Raw genomic sequence first — 20,000 nt, 5'->3', positions numbered from 1 at the left:
CTTAACAAAACTGTTCATGCTAATTTCAGTTTCAGCGCTGAATGACCTCATCGAAGGTCCCAGCGCTTAGCCTTCGGCCTGTATTCAATATATTCCATACTCTGTTTTTTTCCATTTGTCCATCCGCCTGTGGTGTTTTCGCATGGTAACACTGCGTCCCGGGCTTTAAATAGTTACGCCATGTGTAAGTATTAGGTAAATAAAAGGATATCTGGATGTACATTTGCAACTGAAAAGTGTTTTAATAAATTACTGTATGCTAATTACACCGTTAATATTCGAAATAGGACATTATTATTATTGTTGAATGTAAGCTGAATGTAACTATCTAAAGCCCGGGACGCAGTGTTACCATACGCATACACCACAGCCGGATGGACAGATGGAAAAAAACAGAGTATAGTCTAGTTTAAAATACGGACGTTTATATTTCTTACAGACAAGGGAAGAATACTTTGCAAACTGTATTCTTGTTACCGTTTGTTGGTGATAGATCAGGTTTTATGGCAGGAAATCAGGTATATAATGCATTGCTATTCTCTTGGCATTTTGATATATGTTTATCTATTCATTAACGTATTAATTTTTCAAAATTTTAATAAGTGAGATCTCTTCAATCTGTATAATCCGCTACCTTCTCTTACTTCTTAATGAACACCATAATATTCTTTCGAAGCTTGAATTTCAAGTCATTGGCCCCTGTGATGGGCTTGATCCATATGAAGTAGGGCTCGTCTTCTGAATAATAATAATAATAATAATAATAATAATAATAATAATAATAATAATAATAATAATAATAATAATAATAATAAAAATAATAATAATAAGTATCAAGGCCTGGAAATAGAAAAAAGAAGGATATGGGACTTGCCAGTGGAAATCGTACCCATAATCATAGGGACACAAGGCACCATCCTAAGATCCCTGAAAAGTAACCTGGAAAAACTAGATGTTGAAATAGCTCCTCCAGGACTCATACAGAAGAGCATACTACTAGAAATAGGGCACCTAGTAAGAAAAGTAATGGACTCCACAGTCGACAGGATGCAACCCGGAAACCCAACACTATAAAAACCACCGAGTCGAATTGGATGACTGCGATAATAAAAATTAAATAAATAAAAAAAATAATGATGATGATTGGCACAGTTCATTTTTAAGAGGAGCTCCCTTGCACGATAAATCTGAAATCCCAATCGGTCGTTGCTGTAATAAATTCTTCCTTTTTAAAACTTTCTCAATATGGGATTATATGAAAGATGTATATGACCTCTGTTTATCCACTCATTCATCTCTTTGTTTACATCACTGTTTATTCTTTTGCGTACGAAAAAACGATATAAACAATGTACTCATTTCAGCAATACATCTTGTAACGTCACATATCACTTGTGTGCTATTGTGATTACTGTTGTATGTTACAGTACTGGAGAACGAGCGTTTCCCTTTGCACTAACTTTGAACAAATCTACGGAAATCAATCATACAAAATGGACTTGAAATTGGCATAACGCTTAGTCAATAAGCCAAGACGTCAATCATATTTTGTGTTGAGGAAATGAAGTATTCGTTGGTGGGAGTGAAGGGAAAAAAATATTCAGAATAAATGCGAAATGTATATGAATTATTTACACTCAAAATTTAGGCTCAAAAGCTCCAGGCTAAGTTGCTCTTAAAGGCACTATCAATCAATCATGCTTGCCGCTGCGGCAAACAGGGGAGGCAATTAATTATCTAGTACACAGTTCGTGTACGAAGTCCAAGTGGTTGGTTCGGTAGGTGCTACTGAAACCTGCCATTTATCAATCTCTGCTTGCTTTGAGGCAGAGCGGAAATCGGTTATTTTTAGGTGCGTTTATAATTACGCTCACACATTTGGAGTACAGCCCATGAGCGAGTAAGTGTACACATCTGAGCTTCATATTCTTCGGAAGCTTGAATTTCAAGTCGATGGCCCCTTTGGTGGGCTTGTTCTATATGAATAGGGTTCTTCATCTTCTGAATAATAATAATAATAATAATAATAATGATAATAATAATAATAATAATATTATAATAATAATAATAATAATAATAATAATAATAATAATAATAATAATAATAGTGTTTCCTTCAGAGATTTTTATACTATTCAGAGCTCTTAATTAGCCATCTTTTGTGGAAAATTTGTCGGTAAATTTTATGAAAAATTTTTGTTGGAAAATCTGACAACGCAAACAGCTGAAATTCTGGAATATAGAGTATTAAAAACTTAGACACTTTGAATGGAAAACTATAAAAACTTTGAAAAATTGGGATACGCCACTTCGTAATAAAAAAAGGAACGAATTATTGTCATTATTAGGAGGTACAATACAGATTTTGCAACTGTCATCAGTAATTTGACGAATGTTTTAATGTATGTCATCAAAGTCTACCTCCAAGCCTATTTACTTGTATTATTTGCTTTTGAAAGTCGCAGTGGTGCATTTGGTAGCACCTTCGGCCCACAACAAAGGAACAGGCGTTCTGTCCCAGAGTGATTGGGTATATCTGTGTCAATTAACTACTGTGAGGCGTAGCTGCTGTGGGCGAATGAATGAAAGAGAGAATAAGTAAAGAAGTGATCAGCAATCGGTCCAGATGTACGTCAACATTCCATTACCTCGAGGAGGTAATCCTTATACACTCAGGTTAAATTATATATCAGTTTGTCAACGAGTGTTATATAATAGGCCAGAAGGCGTCATAATTTCAAGCAACCTTCTCGAATAATTCTGCGAAAGTCTTTCCCCTCAGAATCTGTGGACGAGTCTAATTTTAGCATCGGTGGGGTAAGCAGTAGGCTAATCATTTCCCAGTGTTGATATTCAGCTATTTTCTTTCTTTTGTCAATGGCAGACTTATTGTGCTCTGGGCAAAGAGATTCTCCTGTTTATGGGAACTCGATTAGTTAGAAATTCAATGTATCTACGCGATGAAATTCTCTCAGCTGTGGGAACTCGATTTGCTAGACCTACATAGTCTCGAATCAAGCTCGGAGTTTTACTGACACGAACCAGGGCTAGAACAATCATGATGATGATGATTGTTGGGGGAGGGGGATAGCTTTTCCTAGGATTGATGGCTGATGCAGTCGGCAGAGGTTGAATCCCGTCTGACAGAGGACATGATAGATGGACACAGAAGGAGGAACGCCATCTATCAACCCTCAATCTGGGTATCAGTGCGTTTGATGAATTCCACCATCTCGTCCTTTCGTCTTGTGATTAGTCTGTCAGTCTTGTCCTGCCAGACTCCCTTTTGTTTTCGGTTCGTCTTAGACAATTCCTTGAAGGTTTACAATCGTGAGGTTTTATTTTAATTTTTATTCTGTAGATAAGTTTATCAGATGATTATCTTGCGTCTGAACGATCGTCTTGGGAGAATTTGAACCAAATGAAGTCGAGAGATTAATGCACCCGCATAAATATAGGGAGAACTAAAGTTAAACTAAAGTTTGAAGTTAAAACTAAAGGTAAATATTATATGCCACATAATTTCACTTGGGTTGAGTAGCAGCCATCGTAGTAATGGTAACTATCAATGTATTATAAAAGCATAGATTCATTTTAATCTTAAGCAAGTATTTTCCTGCTAAGGGCTCTTGAGATTAAAGATCTGATCATTTTATATTTTGTATTATAATAATTACAGGATTTTTAGATTATAATTTTGTATGATAATTATGTTACTTTGACTTTGTATTATAATTTTGTTTTGCAATTACGTGCGTTTGTATTATAATTTGATATCATAATTGCGTGATTTCGTATGATAATTTTCTATCATAATTACGTGGTTTTGCAATATAATTTTATATTATAGTTACGTGATTTCGTATGATAATTTTGTATTATAATTACGTGATTTTGTAAGATAAACACGTGATTTTTTGCGATAATTTTGTATGATAATCACGTGATTTCGTATTACAATTTCATATTACAATTACGTGATTTTGAATGTTAATTTCGTATGAAAATCACGTGATTTGTCCGATAATTTTGTATTATAATTAATGATTTCATATCATAATTTTGTATTATAAATACGTGATTTTGTATTAATTACGTGATTCTGAATTATGATTTGGTATTATTTTTACGTAATTTTGTATCATAATTTGGTATTATTTTTACGTGATTTTGTATTATAATTTTGTATCATAAACACGTGCATTTTATTACACTTTTGTATCATAAACACGTGCATTTTAGTACACTTTTGTATCATACACACGTGAATTTGTATTATAATTTTGTATCATAAACACGTGCATTTTATTACACTTTTGTATCATACACACGTGAATTTATATAATTTGTGTCATAAACACGTAAATTTATATCATAATTTTGTATCATGAACACGTGAATTTATATTATAATTTTGTATCATGAACATGTGAATTTATATTATAATTTTGTATCATAAACACGTTGCATTTTATTACAATGTTGTATCATAAACACGTGAATTCATATAATAATTTTGTATCATAAACACGTGAATTTACATTACAATCTTGTATCATAAACACGTGAATTTATATTACAATATTGTATCGTAAACAAGTGAATTTATATTATTTTTTTATCATAAACACTTGAATTTATATTACAATTTTGCATGAAAATCACGTTACAAATATCACGGTCATGGACGCCGCGATTCGAAAAGACAAGGCGACATCGAGATACGAGGAAAGCAACGGACGAATCAGAAGTCCGAAAAGAGAGAGAGAGGGTTTCCCCCAAAAATCTCTTGGCCCACCTCTTTCCCCGAAAGAGCGTCATCCAGCCAGCCAGAGTCATCCATCCAGAGTCATCCAGCCACAACCTTTCCCTCCTGGCCTGTATCGGCATACCCGCGATGACTGACAAGCGTGTGTGTGCGCAGACAGAATGACTGATTACATAAAATTATCCGAAATTGCACAATCTTGCCTCCGACATCCATCATTTTCCTCCGACGGGACCATGTGGGGAGGGAGGGGGAGGGGAGGGGGTTGTTGTTGGGGGGGAGGACGGGGTGGGGGGGGTGGGGGGGGGGGGGGGGCAGAGGACGCGAAATACCGGGGTTATCAAAACTGAAGATAGTCGTCATCCTTTTCCGATAATGGTGTAAATACGGGTGTTGTCCTATTTACGAAATTACTCATCGCTGCTGCTGCGCCAGGGTGCGTGCGAGGTAGGGAGGGAGAGGTAGGGAGGCAGGGAGGGAGGGCGAGGCAAAAGTAATTTAAAATGAATCTATCAAAAGTGTTAAAGGAGAATTTCACCCATCAATTGTGATACCTGAAGCGGCAATTTGCCTAAATTGTGAATCTCGTCCTCCTCCAGTCCTGATGCGCAGATGCCGTTCGTGATGGGGCCCGAGCGGTGATGGGCGGCCCCAGGAAGGAAGGGAGCTTTGTACCTGACGGCGGGGACTGGGCCTTCTCACCACCACCACCTCCCGCCCGCCCACCGCCCTCCGGAAACCTCCCCCCCTCTTTCGTTCTTCTTCAGGAGGAAGACATTTTTACCTTGACGTGATTGATCAGCTTAGAAGACGAGAGTGAAGGGAATATTTGGTCGTCTATGGAGGTCTCTCTTTTCTGGTCTTTGAAATAGATAATTTTGAACGTTTCAACGTACGAGGATAAAATTACATTCATTCTTAATGTATCGCTCAAAATACATTGAATATTCGTAAGCTTCGAGAGGACTAATGGCTATTCAGTGTGTCCTTTAGCAATGCATCAAGAATTTAACCCTTTTTTTTTTGCTTTTATTTCATTAGATAATTGAGCGTTTCAACTAAGAGGATGAAATCAGACCCTTTTCTGCGGAGTAATCTTTATTGCATCGTTCAAAATGCGCTGGAAATCCTTAAGCATTTGGAGGACTAATGACTATGCAATGTATCTTCAGCAATGTACGAGGAATTTCAGTCTAGAAAAGTGTCTTTTTCTTAACTTCATCTCTGAGGGACGTCACTTCTCTTCATATTCTTCGTCTCAGAAAAAAAAAAAATTTCCTCGTCGAAAACGAAATTCTTCCTTATCTAGAATGACGACCACATAATAGAGAGAGAGAGAGAGAGAGAGAGAGAGAGAGAGAGAGAGAGAGAGGAGAGAGAACATACAAGGAAAAAATGGAGAATTCGCTCACCCTGTGTCTGATGCAATCGAAACCTCTGTAAACACTTGTCTGTTTTGAAATAACTGTCGTGGCTAATATATGGGATTTATCTACAGCTACTGAGCTTTTTCCTGTTGTGAGTTGTGATGAGCTTGTTACGTGGAAGATCTAGAAAAAGATGTAATGAATTACAGAATTACATTTAAAGTAAAAACGGAGTAATTGCTTCATACAATTACAGGAAAACTGGATAAATTGAAGAAGATTGCGATCTTTCTAGGTAGCGAACTCCAGAGAGACCATTTTCTTTAAACGTTTAGCTCAGTCCTAAGCAGGGCGGCAACTGTTATAATCAGGAGACGTCACGTATCTATGGAATTATAATGTTTATAGATTATAACATTTATAGAACCTGGTTTTCGTCCCTCCAACTGTCTGGAAATTTTGGTTATTATTATTATTATTATATTATTATTATATTATTATTATTATTATTATTATTATTATTATTATTATTCTTATTATTCTATTATTATTATATTATTATTATTATTATTCAGAAAACGAACCCTATTCATATGGAACAAACCAACCAAAGGGGCCACTGGCCTAAAATTCTTCAAGCTTCTAAAGAATGTGGGGTTCATTCAAAAGAAGTCACCGAAAGTAGAGAGAAATACAGAAAGAGGAGATCAGTTAGCAGAATAAAACAGATAAATAAATAAATAAATAAATAAATAAATAAATAAATAAATAAATAAATAAATAAATAAATAAATAAATAAATAAATAAATAAATAAAAAAATGTAAGCAGATGATTACTTCAGGTCATACAGGACGCTTCAAGGTGGTCCCCCACTCAGTTCTCCAGGTAACTGTTAAAAAAAAAAAAAAAACTGTCTGTCAAAACTACATATACATCTGTTACGCACCCCTGAACGCTTACGTCGCCCAAACGTAATGAAAAATACACCTGTTTGCCTACATGTGTCTATCCATCTACCTGTTTGATTAGCCTCTCCATCCGTTACACTTGGTCCAATTACATTTATACCCAGAACTTCTGTTCTCCAAGATCGCTGTTCGCTCTATAATTGACACCTGTATCAACAGCCGTAATAGCAGGTGTTTGTGGGTTATCATCTTTGAGGTTCCCTGCGGTTATTGAGAAACATTAGCTGTGTAGCAGCATCTGCGCAGAGCATCTGTATTGGGATGGATCTGACTTCACCTGTCCCAAAGGGGTCTGGGAATATCTGACAGGGGTGATCTTGGTTCTGGGAATACTCTGACTTGGGGTGGGATCTTGGTTTTGAAATGAAATCTGGACAGGGGCGGTGGGGCATCTTAGGTCCTGCGGGGTGCAATATCTACAGGGGTGATCTTGGGTTCTGGGAATATCTGACAGGGGTGATCTTGGTTCTGGAATATCTGACAGGGGTGATCTTGGGTTTTTTCCCCCCCCCCCCCTGGGGGGGGAATATCTGAAAAAACAGGGGTGATTCTTGTTCTGGAAATATCTGCCAGGGGTGATCTTGGTCTGGAATATCTGGGGACAGGGTTGATCTTGGTTCTGAAATCTTGACAGGGGTTGATCTTGGTCTGGGAAAAATAATATGAACAGGGGTGATCTTGGTTCTGGAATATCTGACAGGGGTGATCTGGGGTCTGGTTCCCTGGACACTTCCGCAGTCACGGGGCACTGGAAAAGTTTTGTTCTTGAAGTGTTGTTATTTTATTTTGTCCTCACAGCCAGCTTCTCTCATGTGTGACTATTTCTTTTTTTATATTTCCAGGTTCCGTCCCAGCAGCTTTGAGAGATCTGTACACCCGCAGTAGCCTATCATCTACTTCTTCATCGCCTTCTGCAGCGTCGCCTGCCTCACCCTTAGACCTCACGCGATACTCCCTGCCGTCCCTTCGTCAGTATGAACTCGCTCAACAGATGGTGTCCCAACAAGGAGCAGTGAGCAAACTTCTTGGTAATTATCTGAGGAAATTGCCTTTGAAGATTTCGATAAGATTCAGAGCCCATCTTCTGAGGAATTATCATTATTTTTTTATTTTTTATTTTTGTAAATCCGACGACGCAGGCAGCTGCAATTTTGATGTGATATAGAATATGAAAAAAACTTGAGGCACTTTGACTGGAAAACTCAAAAACATAAAAAATGGGGTTACGCCAGTCCGTCAAAATATATAATTTTTTTTCTTTTTCTTAAGTGAGTTTCTTTTTTTTTCTATACCTTCGCTTGCTTCCAAAAGATCATTATTTTCTTTGGAAGTTCGAATTTCTTGTCAATGGCACCGAAAGCTCTCTGTACAGATTTATTTTTAGATATATTTGCTTCCATACATAACTGTGGATGTGTTTCTCCATTACAAGACTCACGCACCTATGAGTAATTTTTCATTTATGTGTAAATTATGTATTGTGGTAGCTGAACCCCACCGCGTAGTCCATATTCGTTTATTAATAATGTGGTTATATTTCAGCCTCCTAGAAGGAATACAATGATATATCTGTCACCATTACTTGCAGCAGCTTTGTTACAGTACTGGAAATAATGTATTATACTACGATTGCCCTAATTACGATGTTAAATTTCATTAAACTTATAACCTAGTTTTGAATCTTCAATTTTGGTAATATAAAAATGTAATTTCAAGAAAGTAGAAAGAACATTGCTTTTGAAAACTGTTGTTTTCATTCATAAATAACAGCTGAGGATGACCATTTATCACAGTTTTGTAATATGTTATAAGATAAGACATCTTCAGCTTATATAACTCAGTGCACACACACACACACACACACACACACACACACACACACATATATATATATATATATATATATATATATATATATATATATATTTATAGATATATAGTATATATATATATAATATATATATATATATATATATATATATATATATATATATATATATATATATATATATATACACATACATGTTTGATAGCTATTCTTCGTAATGTTATCATTGACGAAGTCATTTTTGTTATCATTCGTTATCACTGATACATTCTTACAATGCCTAGTTATTTCTAATGTCATTTTTGTTATCATTTGTTATCACTGATAACAAATTCTTACATGTCACTGATAAAGTCATTCTTACAATGACGTTAATTATTCTTGGTGTCATTTTGGTTATCATTAGTTATCATTATTGAAGTCTTACAATGACTTGAGTTGTTCCTAGTGTTGTTGTCATCATCCAAGACCTCTGTAGCACCGTATCTCCGTCATGTATAAAACTGCATCTCCTTTGTCTGTGAAAACTGTCTGAATCCCTCCTCGTCTTCCAGGCTCGCTGAGACCCCCCGGGATGATAGGGGGTTCGAAGCCCAAGGTGGCGACGCCCCAGGTGGTGAACAAGATCGAGCAGTACAAGAGAGAGAACCCGACCATCTTCGCCTGGGAGATCAGGGAGAAACTCATCTCGGAAAACGTCTGTACGAACTCCACCGCCCCTTCCGTCTCCTCCATCAACAGAATCCTCAGGTAAAGGGAATCAATCCTAACTGCCTTTAACTGACCCTTAGCGTGGGATTCCACGAAGCTATGAGCCGGTCTCTTCCAGTATATCTAGGCGTCAAGAATTAACAGGAAAGGTAGGCCACGGGCCTATCGCTGGGCCCTATGAGGGCATTCAGTGCTGGAAGGGAAAAGGGAATTAATAAGTTTTCAAAGGTGTAAAAGGAGAGCCTCGCAGTAAGATGGACGAAAGAGAATATGAAAGGAGGTACAGCAAAAGGAATGAAAGGGCTTGCAGCTAGGGGCCGAGGGGACGTTGCAAAGAACTTAAAAGTAATGCCTACAGTGCACCAAATATGGTGCACTGACGGCACTACCCCCTTCCCATGGGGTCATCTTTGTTTAGATATTGTATTAAATCTTATTTTTATGGTGAATGGGTTAGAAAATCTAAGTTGTTACAATGATAATACTTTTTTTTACATCTAAAATGCTTATAAAATTAATGCATTTTTTGCACCATTGAACAAAGAATATTGTTATAATTAATATATGTAATTTTTTTTTAATCCTAGTTTTGATCACACTTTACATGCGTGAAAATGAAACCCAATTGTAAAAGTCATTACAAGAGTCTCTGTAAAACACTTATCATTCTAAAGTTGTCTCGAAACAGATGTTGGAAACTTATCGCACCCCTATAACGAACAAGATGGACACAAGTCAACAACTACGGGGTGTCCATAAATTCCCAGTACCATTACAAGCAATAAATACTTGTAATGGTACTGGGACTTTACAGACGACACCCTGTATAAGAGCAGAACGATTGTCTGTCAAATATACTCTGAGTATACTTAAAAAAACCTCGAGCATAACTACGTAAAAGTCTTCGACTTGTATCTAACCTGTCTGTGATGTTTGTGCGACAAGTTTCAAACATGTTTAAGACATTTTACGTGCATGACCTATTCTACACGATTAGTACAAGTTGCAGGCATGTTCACGACATGACCTATTCTATACGATTAGCGCAACAATTTACAGACATGTGACGTCACACATTTCACAGTCAAATGACATCTCGACCTCCTTTCTCACCAACTCCTCGATTCGACAGGAACCGGGCGGCGGAGAGGGCGGCAGCAGAGTTCGCCAGGGCTGCTGGCTACGGCCTCTACAATCCTTACGCTTTCCCCTGGGCCAATCCCGCCTTACTCAACCCGTTCTCCAGCGCTGCCCTGCCCATGGCAGCAGCAGACCCCACAAATCACAGCAGCAGCTCTTCAAAGGATGCCGCCTCGCCCACCGACGCCCATTCCGACGGTGAAGGTGAGGAAACGCAGCAGCTGAGAGAGAGAGAGAGAGAGAGAGAGAGAGAGAGAGAGAGAGAGAGAGAGAGTGAGTTTGAAGAGGCATAGACCCGAGAATTACATTTTTAAACATAAATTGTGTCTGTGTGTGTGTGTGTGTGTGTGAGAGAGAGAGAGAGAGAGAGAGAGAGAGAGAGAGAGAGAGAGAATTTTATTGCCAAGTCAGCATTTTGAAAATGAAGAAAATCAGCTATATTCTATGAGAGAGAGAGAGAGAGAGAGAGAGAGAGAGAGAGAGAGAGAGAGAGAGAGAGAGATGGATTTTGAGGAGGCATAAACCCAAGGAATACATTTTTGAACATAAATTGTGAGAAAGATGAAATTCATGGTATGATCCAATGAGAGAGAGAGAGAGAGAGAGAGAGAGAGAGAGAGAGAGAGAGAGAGAGAGAGTTTAGATCATAATGGTTACTCCGTCTGATGACCTATTACGATACAGCATGGGGTCGAATTTAAATTCTTTTTTCCACTCTGATTAAAAGATGTGATTATTAAAACCTAAATAGAATTATTCGTTCATGAATCGTATTACAAGTTGAAAAAAAGGTATTCATTAAAGGTGTTAAAATTTGCTTAATTCAACCTGCACCGGAATTTTACGCTCAGTGTCACGATGGTTCATTTGTTTTTTTAATCTGTTAGCATATAAAGATGGCGACCTTTCCATGGGCCACTATGAAATATGACGAGGCCAGTTATTGTTATTAGATATTGCTAATTGTTATTCTCATATATTTAAACCCAGAAGGTCTTCCTTTCCCTTTACCAGATCATTAGTTTTGCTATTATGATTTTTATTGGTACGACTTCAATTAAAAAGGACACTGTTTACTCAACGTCTGAAAAATATACCTGGCAGATAATATGTAACAGTTCAGAAAGGATTCTAAAAAAAGAAATTATTTCCTCATCCTTCTTCTATCTGAGTTTTTTGAAGCGAAGGAAAATTTGTTTTGAATCTCCACCAACTGCTATGCAAACTTAAACAACCAGATGTTGTACGTAAGCAAGAGTATACTACAATAATATTAGTTTTTATTGCTTTGGAATATAGGAAAAAAAAAAAAAAAAAACGTATAATGCAGTATAGCGTTTCAGCCGCTCACCAGATACGGTAGAGTGAGGTTGCCTCCCATGCTTCCGGAAATTTCTGACAGATGCACGATTCATGGCTAAGTTTAACCTTATACAAAATAAAAACTACTGAGGTTAGAGGGTTGCAATTTGGCATGTTTAAGGGTTGGAGGGTGGATGAACTAAATACCAATTTGCAGCTGTATAGCCTCTGTAGTTTATTTTAGATCTGAGGGCGGACAGAATTAAGTGTGGACGGACTGGCAGACAAAGCCGTCACAATTGTTTTCTTTTAAAAGAAAACTAAAAGAAATGGTTAAAAATCGACTGCAATAGGTTCATCAATGAAATATTAGGTACAGATGATGTAAATTTGCTTTCAATTGGATATAAAATATTATTAATAAAAGGAGAGAAGTTAAATCTATGGAGAGAGAGAGAGAGAGAGAGAGAGAGAGAGAGAGAGAGAGGAACAAAGGTATAATCTACTGCAAACTGTTGCAGTTTCCTATATTAAATAGATTATAAATATTGATTTATTGTTTGATATGAACACCCAAGTTAAACTTTCTTGAATGAAAATGAAAAAAGCTGATGTTTACAAAATCAAAAAGCAAAATTTAAATTAAAAAAAAAATATTCCTCTTTTAGACACAAAACTTGGAGAACTTGACTTGATTAGTTATTAATTATCTTTTTAGACAATATTTGTGTCTGATTAAAATTTTGGTTATAAAGTACACTCAGTAATATTATTTCGATTTTTGTCTTTTTAATAAATAGTATATATTTCATTTACTTTTTTATCTGTGCATATTTTTCACTTTATTATCAGTTCTACTAGTTTTAACATCAGTGAACTTACTTTCTCAATCTAAACATCAGTTGAACTAACATCCTCAGTCTAAACATCAGTTAAACTAACATCCTCAGTCTAAATCTCTGTTAAACTAACATCCTCAGCCTAAACATCACTGGACTAACATCCTCATCTAAACATTAGTTGAAATAACATTCTCAGTCTAAACATCAGTTAAATTAACATCCTCAGTTTAAACCTCAATGAAACTAACATGTTAGTCCAAACATCTGTTAAAACAAACCTCCTCAATCTAAACCTCAGTTAGTCTAACATTCTCAGCCTAAATATCACTGAACTAACATCCTCAGTTTAAACCTCAGTGAAACTAACATCGTCAGTCTAAACATCAGTTAAACTAGCATTCTCAGTTTAAACCTCAGTGAAACATCGTCAGTCTAAACATCAGTTAAATTAACATCCTCAGTCTAAATCTGAGGTTAAACTAACATCGTCAGTCTAAACATCAGTTAAACTAACATCATCAGTCTAAATCTGAGGTTAAACTAACATCCTCAGTCTAAATCAGAGGTTAAACTAACATCCTTAGTCTAAATCTGAGGTTAAACTAACATCCTTAGTCTAAATCTGAGGTTAAACTAACATCCTTAGTCTAAATCTGAGGTTAAACTAACATCCTTAGTCTAAATCTGAGGTTAAACTAACATCCTTAGTCTAAATCTGAGGTTAAACTAACATCCTTAGCCTAAACCTCAGTTAAAACTAAGTAATATCCTCCCGTGGGGGACGATTCCAGGTTCCTCCCCATCCAACCGAGACCAGCCCCACCCTCAGAGTCACCATCACCACCACCACCACCACCTGACGTCCTCCTCCGGGGGCCTGAGTTCGAGCGCCTTGTCCAACGAAGTCAGATTCCGGCGGAACAGGACCACCTTCAGCGCGGACCAGCTGGAGGAGCTGGAGAAGGAGTTCGAGAAGACCCACTACCCAGACTTGGCCACCAGGGAGAGGCTGGCCGAAAAGACGCTTTTGTCCGAGGCAAGGGTTCAGGTGTGTTACTTCGTCTCCCTGCAGAGCTTGAGAGAGAGAGAGAGAGAGGAGAGAGAGAGAGAGAGAGAGAGAGAGAGAGAGAGAGGTTGTGGTTTTGGGTGGTTTGTTTGTTGTGGTGTGGTTGGAAGTTTGGAAGGTTGGAGTTGCGTGAACGGGTTGATTGATTGATCGATAGATGGATGGATGAATGGGTCTTGCTTGGGATGGGATGGATGGATGGGTATTATCGATGGATGTGGATGTGGGGAAGGATTTTATTTATTTATTATATATATGTTTTTTTTTTTTTTGCAAGAAGTCTGTTGAAATCATATAAGTTTCTGGTGATATGTATGTTATTATTTCTATAAAGTTTGTTTATATATATATATATAGGTGCATATACACTACACACACACTGACACACACAGACATATATTTAAATATATATATATATATATATATATATATATATATATATATATATATATATATATATGTGTGTGTGTGTGTGTGTAGAGAGAGAGAGAGAGCCTGTAGTAGCCCAGTGTCATCAGCGATAACTAAACCGATGATCCTTATGAACAAGAATTTTGTTCTTTTCCTACAGTTATCGAGAGAATACTAATAAAGACAAAAAAAAAAGAAGACTAATCCATAACACAGAAACCAAGCTCTACCTTTTATTTTCATAAGAAATAATCCATCGACAATAATAGTTATTTTTTCTTCCCCCACCGCGAATATCTTGTCCAAAACGGTTAAAGTTGCCATATACTTGGGCCTGTTTTATGAGTTGTCTGCCTATAAGCTATACCTGGTGAGGTGATATATATATATATATATATATATATATATATATATATATATATATATATATATATATATGTGTGTGTGTGTGTGTGTGTGTGTGTGTGTGTGTATTCGTATTGCTAACAAACAAACATGATGCAAGGTTACAAATGTGTGTATGTGTGTGTGAGCATATTTAGGAATATGATCAAAGAGTTGCTTTGAATAATTTACTGTATGCTTTAGAACGATTGCCTTATGATGCTTCTTTGTTAAATTCAGTATTCAAGTTCAAAAATATATATTCTCTAATTCTAATTCAATTTAACTAATTAATTAACACCGTGTGCATGTAGTGATTTATACTCGTAGAAATGTAATATATTTAAATTCATTTATACTGGGACTCTCAAGCAACGAATGATAGTATTATATCTCATGCCTTCATAAGCCAATAGAATTTTTTATGCTTAATTATACATCCTGTATTAGTGGCAAATGTTCAATACATAAAGTTTTCTAAAAAGTTAATTTAAAGCTGACTGCATATTATAATTGCTTTTTATAACACCCTGCAAGTTTTCTTGATTTTGTGAGCTGTACATACCAATGAAACTTCTTATTAAATTTTTTTTATTATTATTATTAAAGCACACAGCTTTATATTTTAAGCATCTTTTTGTCATTAAAGCAATGAAAGCACTGGAGGAATGTTCTTTCTTCAAATTAAAAAAACTGAACTGCACTTGATGTTTAAGCACTGGTGTGCCTTTGTCGTGCATGCATGCTTCCACTAGTACTTAAGACTGCACTGGTATTTAGACTGGTACTTAGACTCCATTGGAACTTAAGACTGTCACTGGTATTTAGACTCCACTGGAACTTGAGACTCCATTGGTAGTTAAGACTCCATTGGTATTTAGACTCTAATGGAACTTGAGACTGCATCGGAACTTAAGACTCCACTGTTACTTAAGACTCCATTGGTATTTAGACCCTATTGGAACTAAAACTTAAGACTGCATTGGTACTTAGTTTCCATTGGAACTTAAGATTCCATTGGAACTAAAACTTAAGGCTGTATTGGTACTTAGATTCCATTGGAACTTGAGACTTCATTTGTATTTAGACTCCATTGGAACTTTATGGACTCCACTGGTACTTAAGACTTAAGCCTCCGCTGGTACTATATTTATAGACTCCATTGGTACTTAAGACTTAAGACTCCAATGGTGCTTTATAGACTCCACTGGCACTTAAGGCTCCAATTACACTTAAGACTTGAGACTTAATACTCCACTGGTGCTTAAGACTTAAGACTCCACTGGTTCGTCTACTCCACCAGTAATTAGACTCCGCAGAGCCTGGTAGCGGGTAGCAGAAAGTAACTCTTCCCTGGTTTCTGACAGGTATGGTTTTCCAACAGACGGGCCAAATGGCGGCGCCACCAACAGCTGAATGTCCTTCGCCCTTACGCATCCGACGATCAGCTCCAACACTCCCCGAGGACGGCGTCGCCCTACTCAGAGGCCCTGTCCAGCCCGGACATGCCTCGCTCGCCTTCCCCTCCCCTGGGGCACCCACCTTCGGCGGCCCAGGCGGCCTCGGCGGCGGCATCTTCCAGCAGCATTACGCGAGACACTACGCCGCCCTCTATCATCACCGCGCAGGCGCCGTCGGAAACCGCCGTTACCACCACAGGTATCACCCGTTCCTTGCCGTCGGAGGGGGAGCTGTCTCCTCCAAGGGGAGCCTCAACCTCTCCGACACTTCACCCAAGGCTGCTGCCTTCGCCCCATCGCCAACTTCCGCTTTCACCCGTATCGGTCGCTGCTCTGAACCTGTCCCTCCACCACAAGACGACCACCTCCACCTCCACCAGGATGCTCAGTCGTCCCCCGCCCCCGCCCCTCCTCCCGGCCAACCTGCTCTCCCTCCCGCAGCACTACCCGCAGTTCCTCGGTCATGACCTGACCCTAACGCCCATCAACCTCTCCAGCGCCCACGCCCAGGCGCAGGCTCAGGCTCGAGAGTTGATGGTGGCTCACGCCAGACAGTTCCTCAAGTCGGCTGGGCTGCCCAGCGATTACAGCTTAGCCAAAGATGATCAGGATGACATAGAGGTCGACCTGGATTCCAAGCCGATCAAGGAAGAGGAAGAAGAAGAGGAGGAGGACGAAGAAGAAGAGGAGGAGGAACTAGAGGCGCAAGACCTCAGCGTGAAGAGAAGGAGAATAGACGAAGAAGAGGAGGAGGAGGAGGACAAGGGAATGAAGAAGGAGAGAGAAGAGAAAGATGAGAACTGTGCCAAAAGTGAAGGTTCTGCCAAAGATGAGAAAATGGAGGAGGCGTGAGTGTGTTCCAGCTCGGTCCCTGGTGAATTAAAGACTCCTTTTCTCGCTAGAAGTGGCCTGTGGTCTGGCAGGACAGTTAACGATCTTAAAAGTCTTTGACAGAAGTCGGTTTGGATAAATTAGGCCTGCAACAAGCCACATCTAAAATAGGATGGGAAATAAGTTTGTCACGAAATCACGAATGTGTTGCTAATTTTCACGTGTTTCAGTGCAATTCCCGCTTCTGTTCGTCACAAATATTAGAAATACTTAAGCGAAAATTAATTCTCATTAAAACTAAAGATGGGCGAATGTAAGGCATCTACAGAGGAGATGGAAGAAGTGAACACCAAAGATATCTTCAACTCGCTCCCTGCCAAGATGTCATGTTATATACTGTAAACTAATTATTACTTCTTAAGAATCAGCACAAGCTTCTTATCGGCTTCAGGCACTAATCTGAACAAATGCAACCGTTGAATATCATTATGTTTAGTGGTCTTCATTCTCGTAGGCTTAAGAGTACAAGTGAGAAACGAAACATCACGATTTTTTTTTAAATGTTTTCTAGAGACTGGCTTAGGAAAGGGTCTCTTTCTTAATATTACTATTTATCCCTCAGCTGAAGGCCTTCTGACCTTCTCTGTTCTTGCCATCCTGTGTTTGTGAAACGCCAAAGATACATTATTCGCCTCGACGTGACTGTTAAGGCTGGACAACAATCAAATTTTTTTTAATTTTTAGTATTTTTAAGATTCCGCAGTGGAGTTGCCTCTTCTTCGTGTAACTGACGACGTTCATTGGGCTGTCCTATCTTGCCCAATTGCGTTTGAGTTCTTTCACAAGAATTGATACCTGTCCTTTTATCTGTAGTTGTTAAATATACCAATCAGATACATTTAGGTTATTTTTTCAAATGTGTTCAATGTACTCGTCGCCCCAGTGATCTCGAAACATATCATTCAACTTTCTAAATAGAAAATTGGGGTCGTGCACTGTAAATTGTAATAAACAACATTCATGGACATTTAATGTTCAAGTTTTCAGCATATATAGAGGATCTGGAATAAGTAATATTTACTTATTAAAGTCCAGAGACACTTTTCTTGATGGATTGGCTGTAAACTTGCTTGGAATGCACTTTTCAAACTTGAGACTAAAAATAATTCTGGAAATGAGAATATAGCCTCGACGACTTTCTTTAGTTTATGTACGTAGTCTAGTTCACTTCCGCCAAAGAGCAGTTACTTCCTCATTACACTTAAGCATTGCAAGTGCTTTATTTATCATCACCGAGCCATAGCTACACTCGGTTTTTTTTTCCATCTGTCCACCCGCCTGTGGTGCGCGCGCATGGTAACATGCGTCCCGGGCTTTAAATAGTTATGCTATGTGTAAGTTTTAGGTAAATGAAAGGATGTCTGGGTGTACATTTGCAACTCTAAAGTGTTTTAATACACAGTAAATCATTAAAACACTTTTCAGTTGCTAATGTACACTCTGATATCCTTTTATTTACCTAAAACCTACACATAGCGTAACTATTTACAGCCCGGGACGCAGTGTTGCCATGCGCGGGCACCACAGGCGGGTGGACAGATGGAAAAACAACCGAGTATAGTTACTTTCATTCAAATTAAAATCAATGTTTGTGCTTTCAAGTCGAGCAGTTCTCGGATACAGACTTGTGTAGCCATACCGGTGATCTCAGCTTATTTTTTTGTATATTTATTTGCCTATGTTAATATAATTGATACATGCAATTCTTCTATGCTGTAAGGTAGTCAGGAATTGCATACACTAGACTTTGCGTAGTGTGGTTGGTGCAATGTGAAATCAGAGAACTGTAGGAAAGAAATTTGAGAAAAACTTACGTTTGAGAACTATTCCAGGACTTGATTCACTCAAACGCAAGACTGGACAAGAAATGCAGCACTTTTGAAAACGAGAGACTGGACTCGCGTATACTGGGATGGATCTGGATGTGTATTAGTCATAGATTCTTAAAAAAGGGCTTTTGAAATTTGGTTGATGACTTTGTTTGAAACTGTATTTATTTTCTCTCCATTTTTTGTCTTTTGAGAAAGCTTTTTAAACCATTTTCAGAGAGCTGGTAGCAAAAATACCTCAGAAGAGTATTATACTAACAGACTCCTTTTTGTCATTTGAGAAAGTATTCTAGACCATTTCTAAAGAACTACAAGGAACAAATATATAGAAAGAAGAGTACTACAGTACTAACAGAATTCTTATGCTCATTTTTATCTTTTGGGAATCAGATGACAACGATTTAATTAAAAGTACTCATGTATTTTAAGACGAGTGTCACTTTATATAGCAACTACAGTTGGGTTATTTACTGTTTAATTTCATAGAATGCTAGACACCTGAAACAATTATATTTTTGGATTTGGCGGGACTATGATGTCCAACTGTTGAAGTGTTATTTGTCCTATTTTATTTTGCAGAAAAAAAAAAACAAAAAACAAATGAATTACGATTCCTTTCCGCCCTCTCATCACCTAATCACATTCACCTTTATACCATCTCAAAGTACAACCAGCTTTATTAGATCCTGTTCTCTGATAAGTGAACGTTGCACCTGTGGTGTCAATATCTTGATAGCTTATGCGAATCTGACACCTATGGAAATACGAAATATTTATGCAGAAAGAATAAATGAACCTTATTTTTGTAGCACAGACCTTGTAGAATAAAGAGTGGAGTATGTATGCACAAAATAGAGATGAATTGAAAATGATTGGTTTTATTTTGATGCCTTCAACTGCATAATTATCTTGTAACAGTGGGACTACAGTACTGAGACTATACCATTGGCTCAATAAGAGGAATGGACACATAACAATGGAAATATTATCTCTAGACAGGCAATACTTTTTTATTGTTCTAGTAACATTCAA

At 37.8% G+C, this 20,000-nt stretch overlaps 1 protein-coding gene across 2 annotated transcripts in view; it reads left to right on the top strand.

The window, feature by feature from the left end:
- Nucleotides 1–20,000, top strand: part of LOC135225873 (paired box protein Pax-6-like) — a 66,002-nt gene that overhangs the window by 45,899 nt on the left and 103 nt on the right. For both annotated transcript variants that reach the window (XM_064265429.1, XM_064265428.1), the window contains 5 exons: nucleotides 7,947–8,132; nucleotides 9,487–9,682; nucleotides 10,776–10,987; nucleotides 13,719–13,975; nucleotides 16,156–20,000. The exon at nucleotides 16,156–20,000 is cut by the window's right edge and continues 103 nt beyond it. In XM_064265429.1, coding sequence (XP_064121499.1) covers nucleotides 7,947–8,132; nucleotides 9,487–9,682; nucleotides 10,776–10,987; nucleotides 13,719–13,975; nucleotides 16,156–17,100 — 1,796 coding nt within the window. In that variant the 3' untranslated portion in view covers nucleotides 17,101–20,000. The remainder of the gene's footprint in view (nucleotides 1–7,946; nucleotides 8,133–9,486; nucleotides 9,683–10,775; nucleotides 10,988–13,718; nucleotides 13,976–16,155) is intronic.

Source organism: Macrobrachium nipponense, chromosome 13 (assembly GCF_015104395.2).
Source record: "Macrobrachium nipponense isolate FS-2020 chromosome 13, ASM1510439v2, whole genome shotgun sequence".
Taxonomy (NCBI): Eukaryota; Metazoa; Arthropoda; class Malacostraca; order Decapoda; family Palaemonidae; genus Macrobrachium; species Macrobrachium nipponense.
Note: the sequence above shows the minus strand (reverse complement) of the source record. Positions and strands in the feature narration are given on the sequence as shown.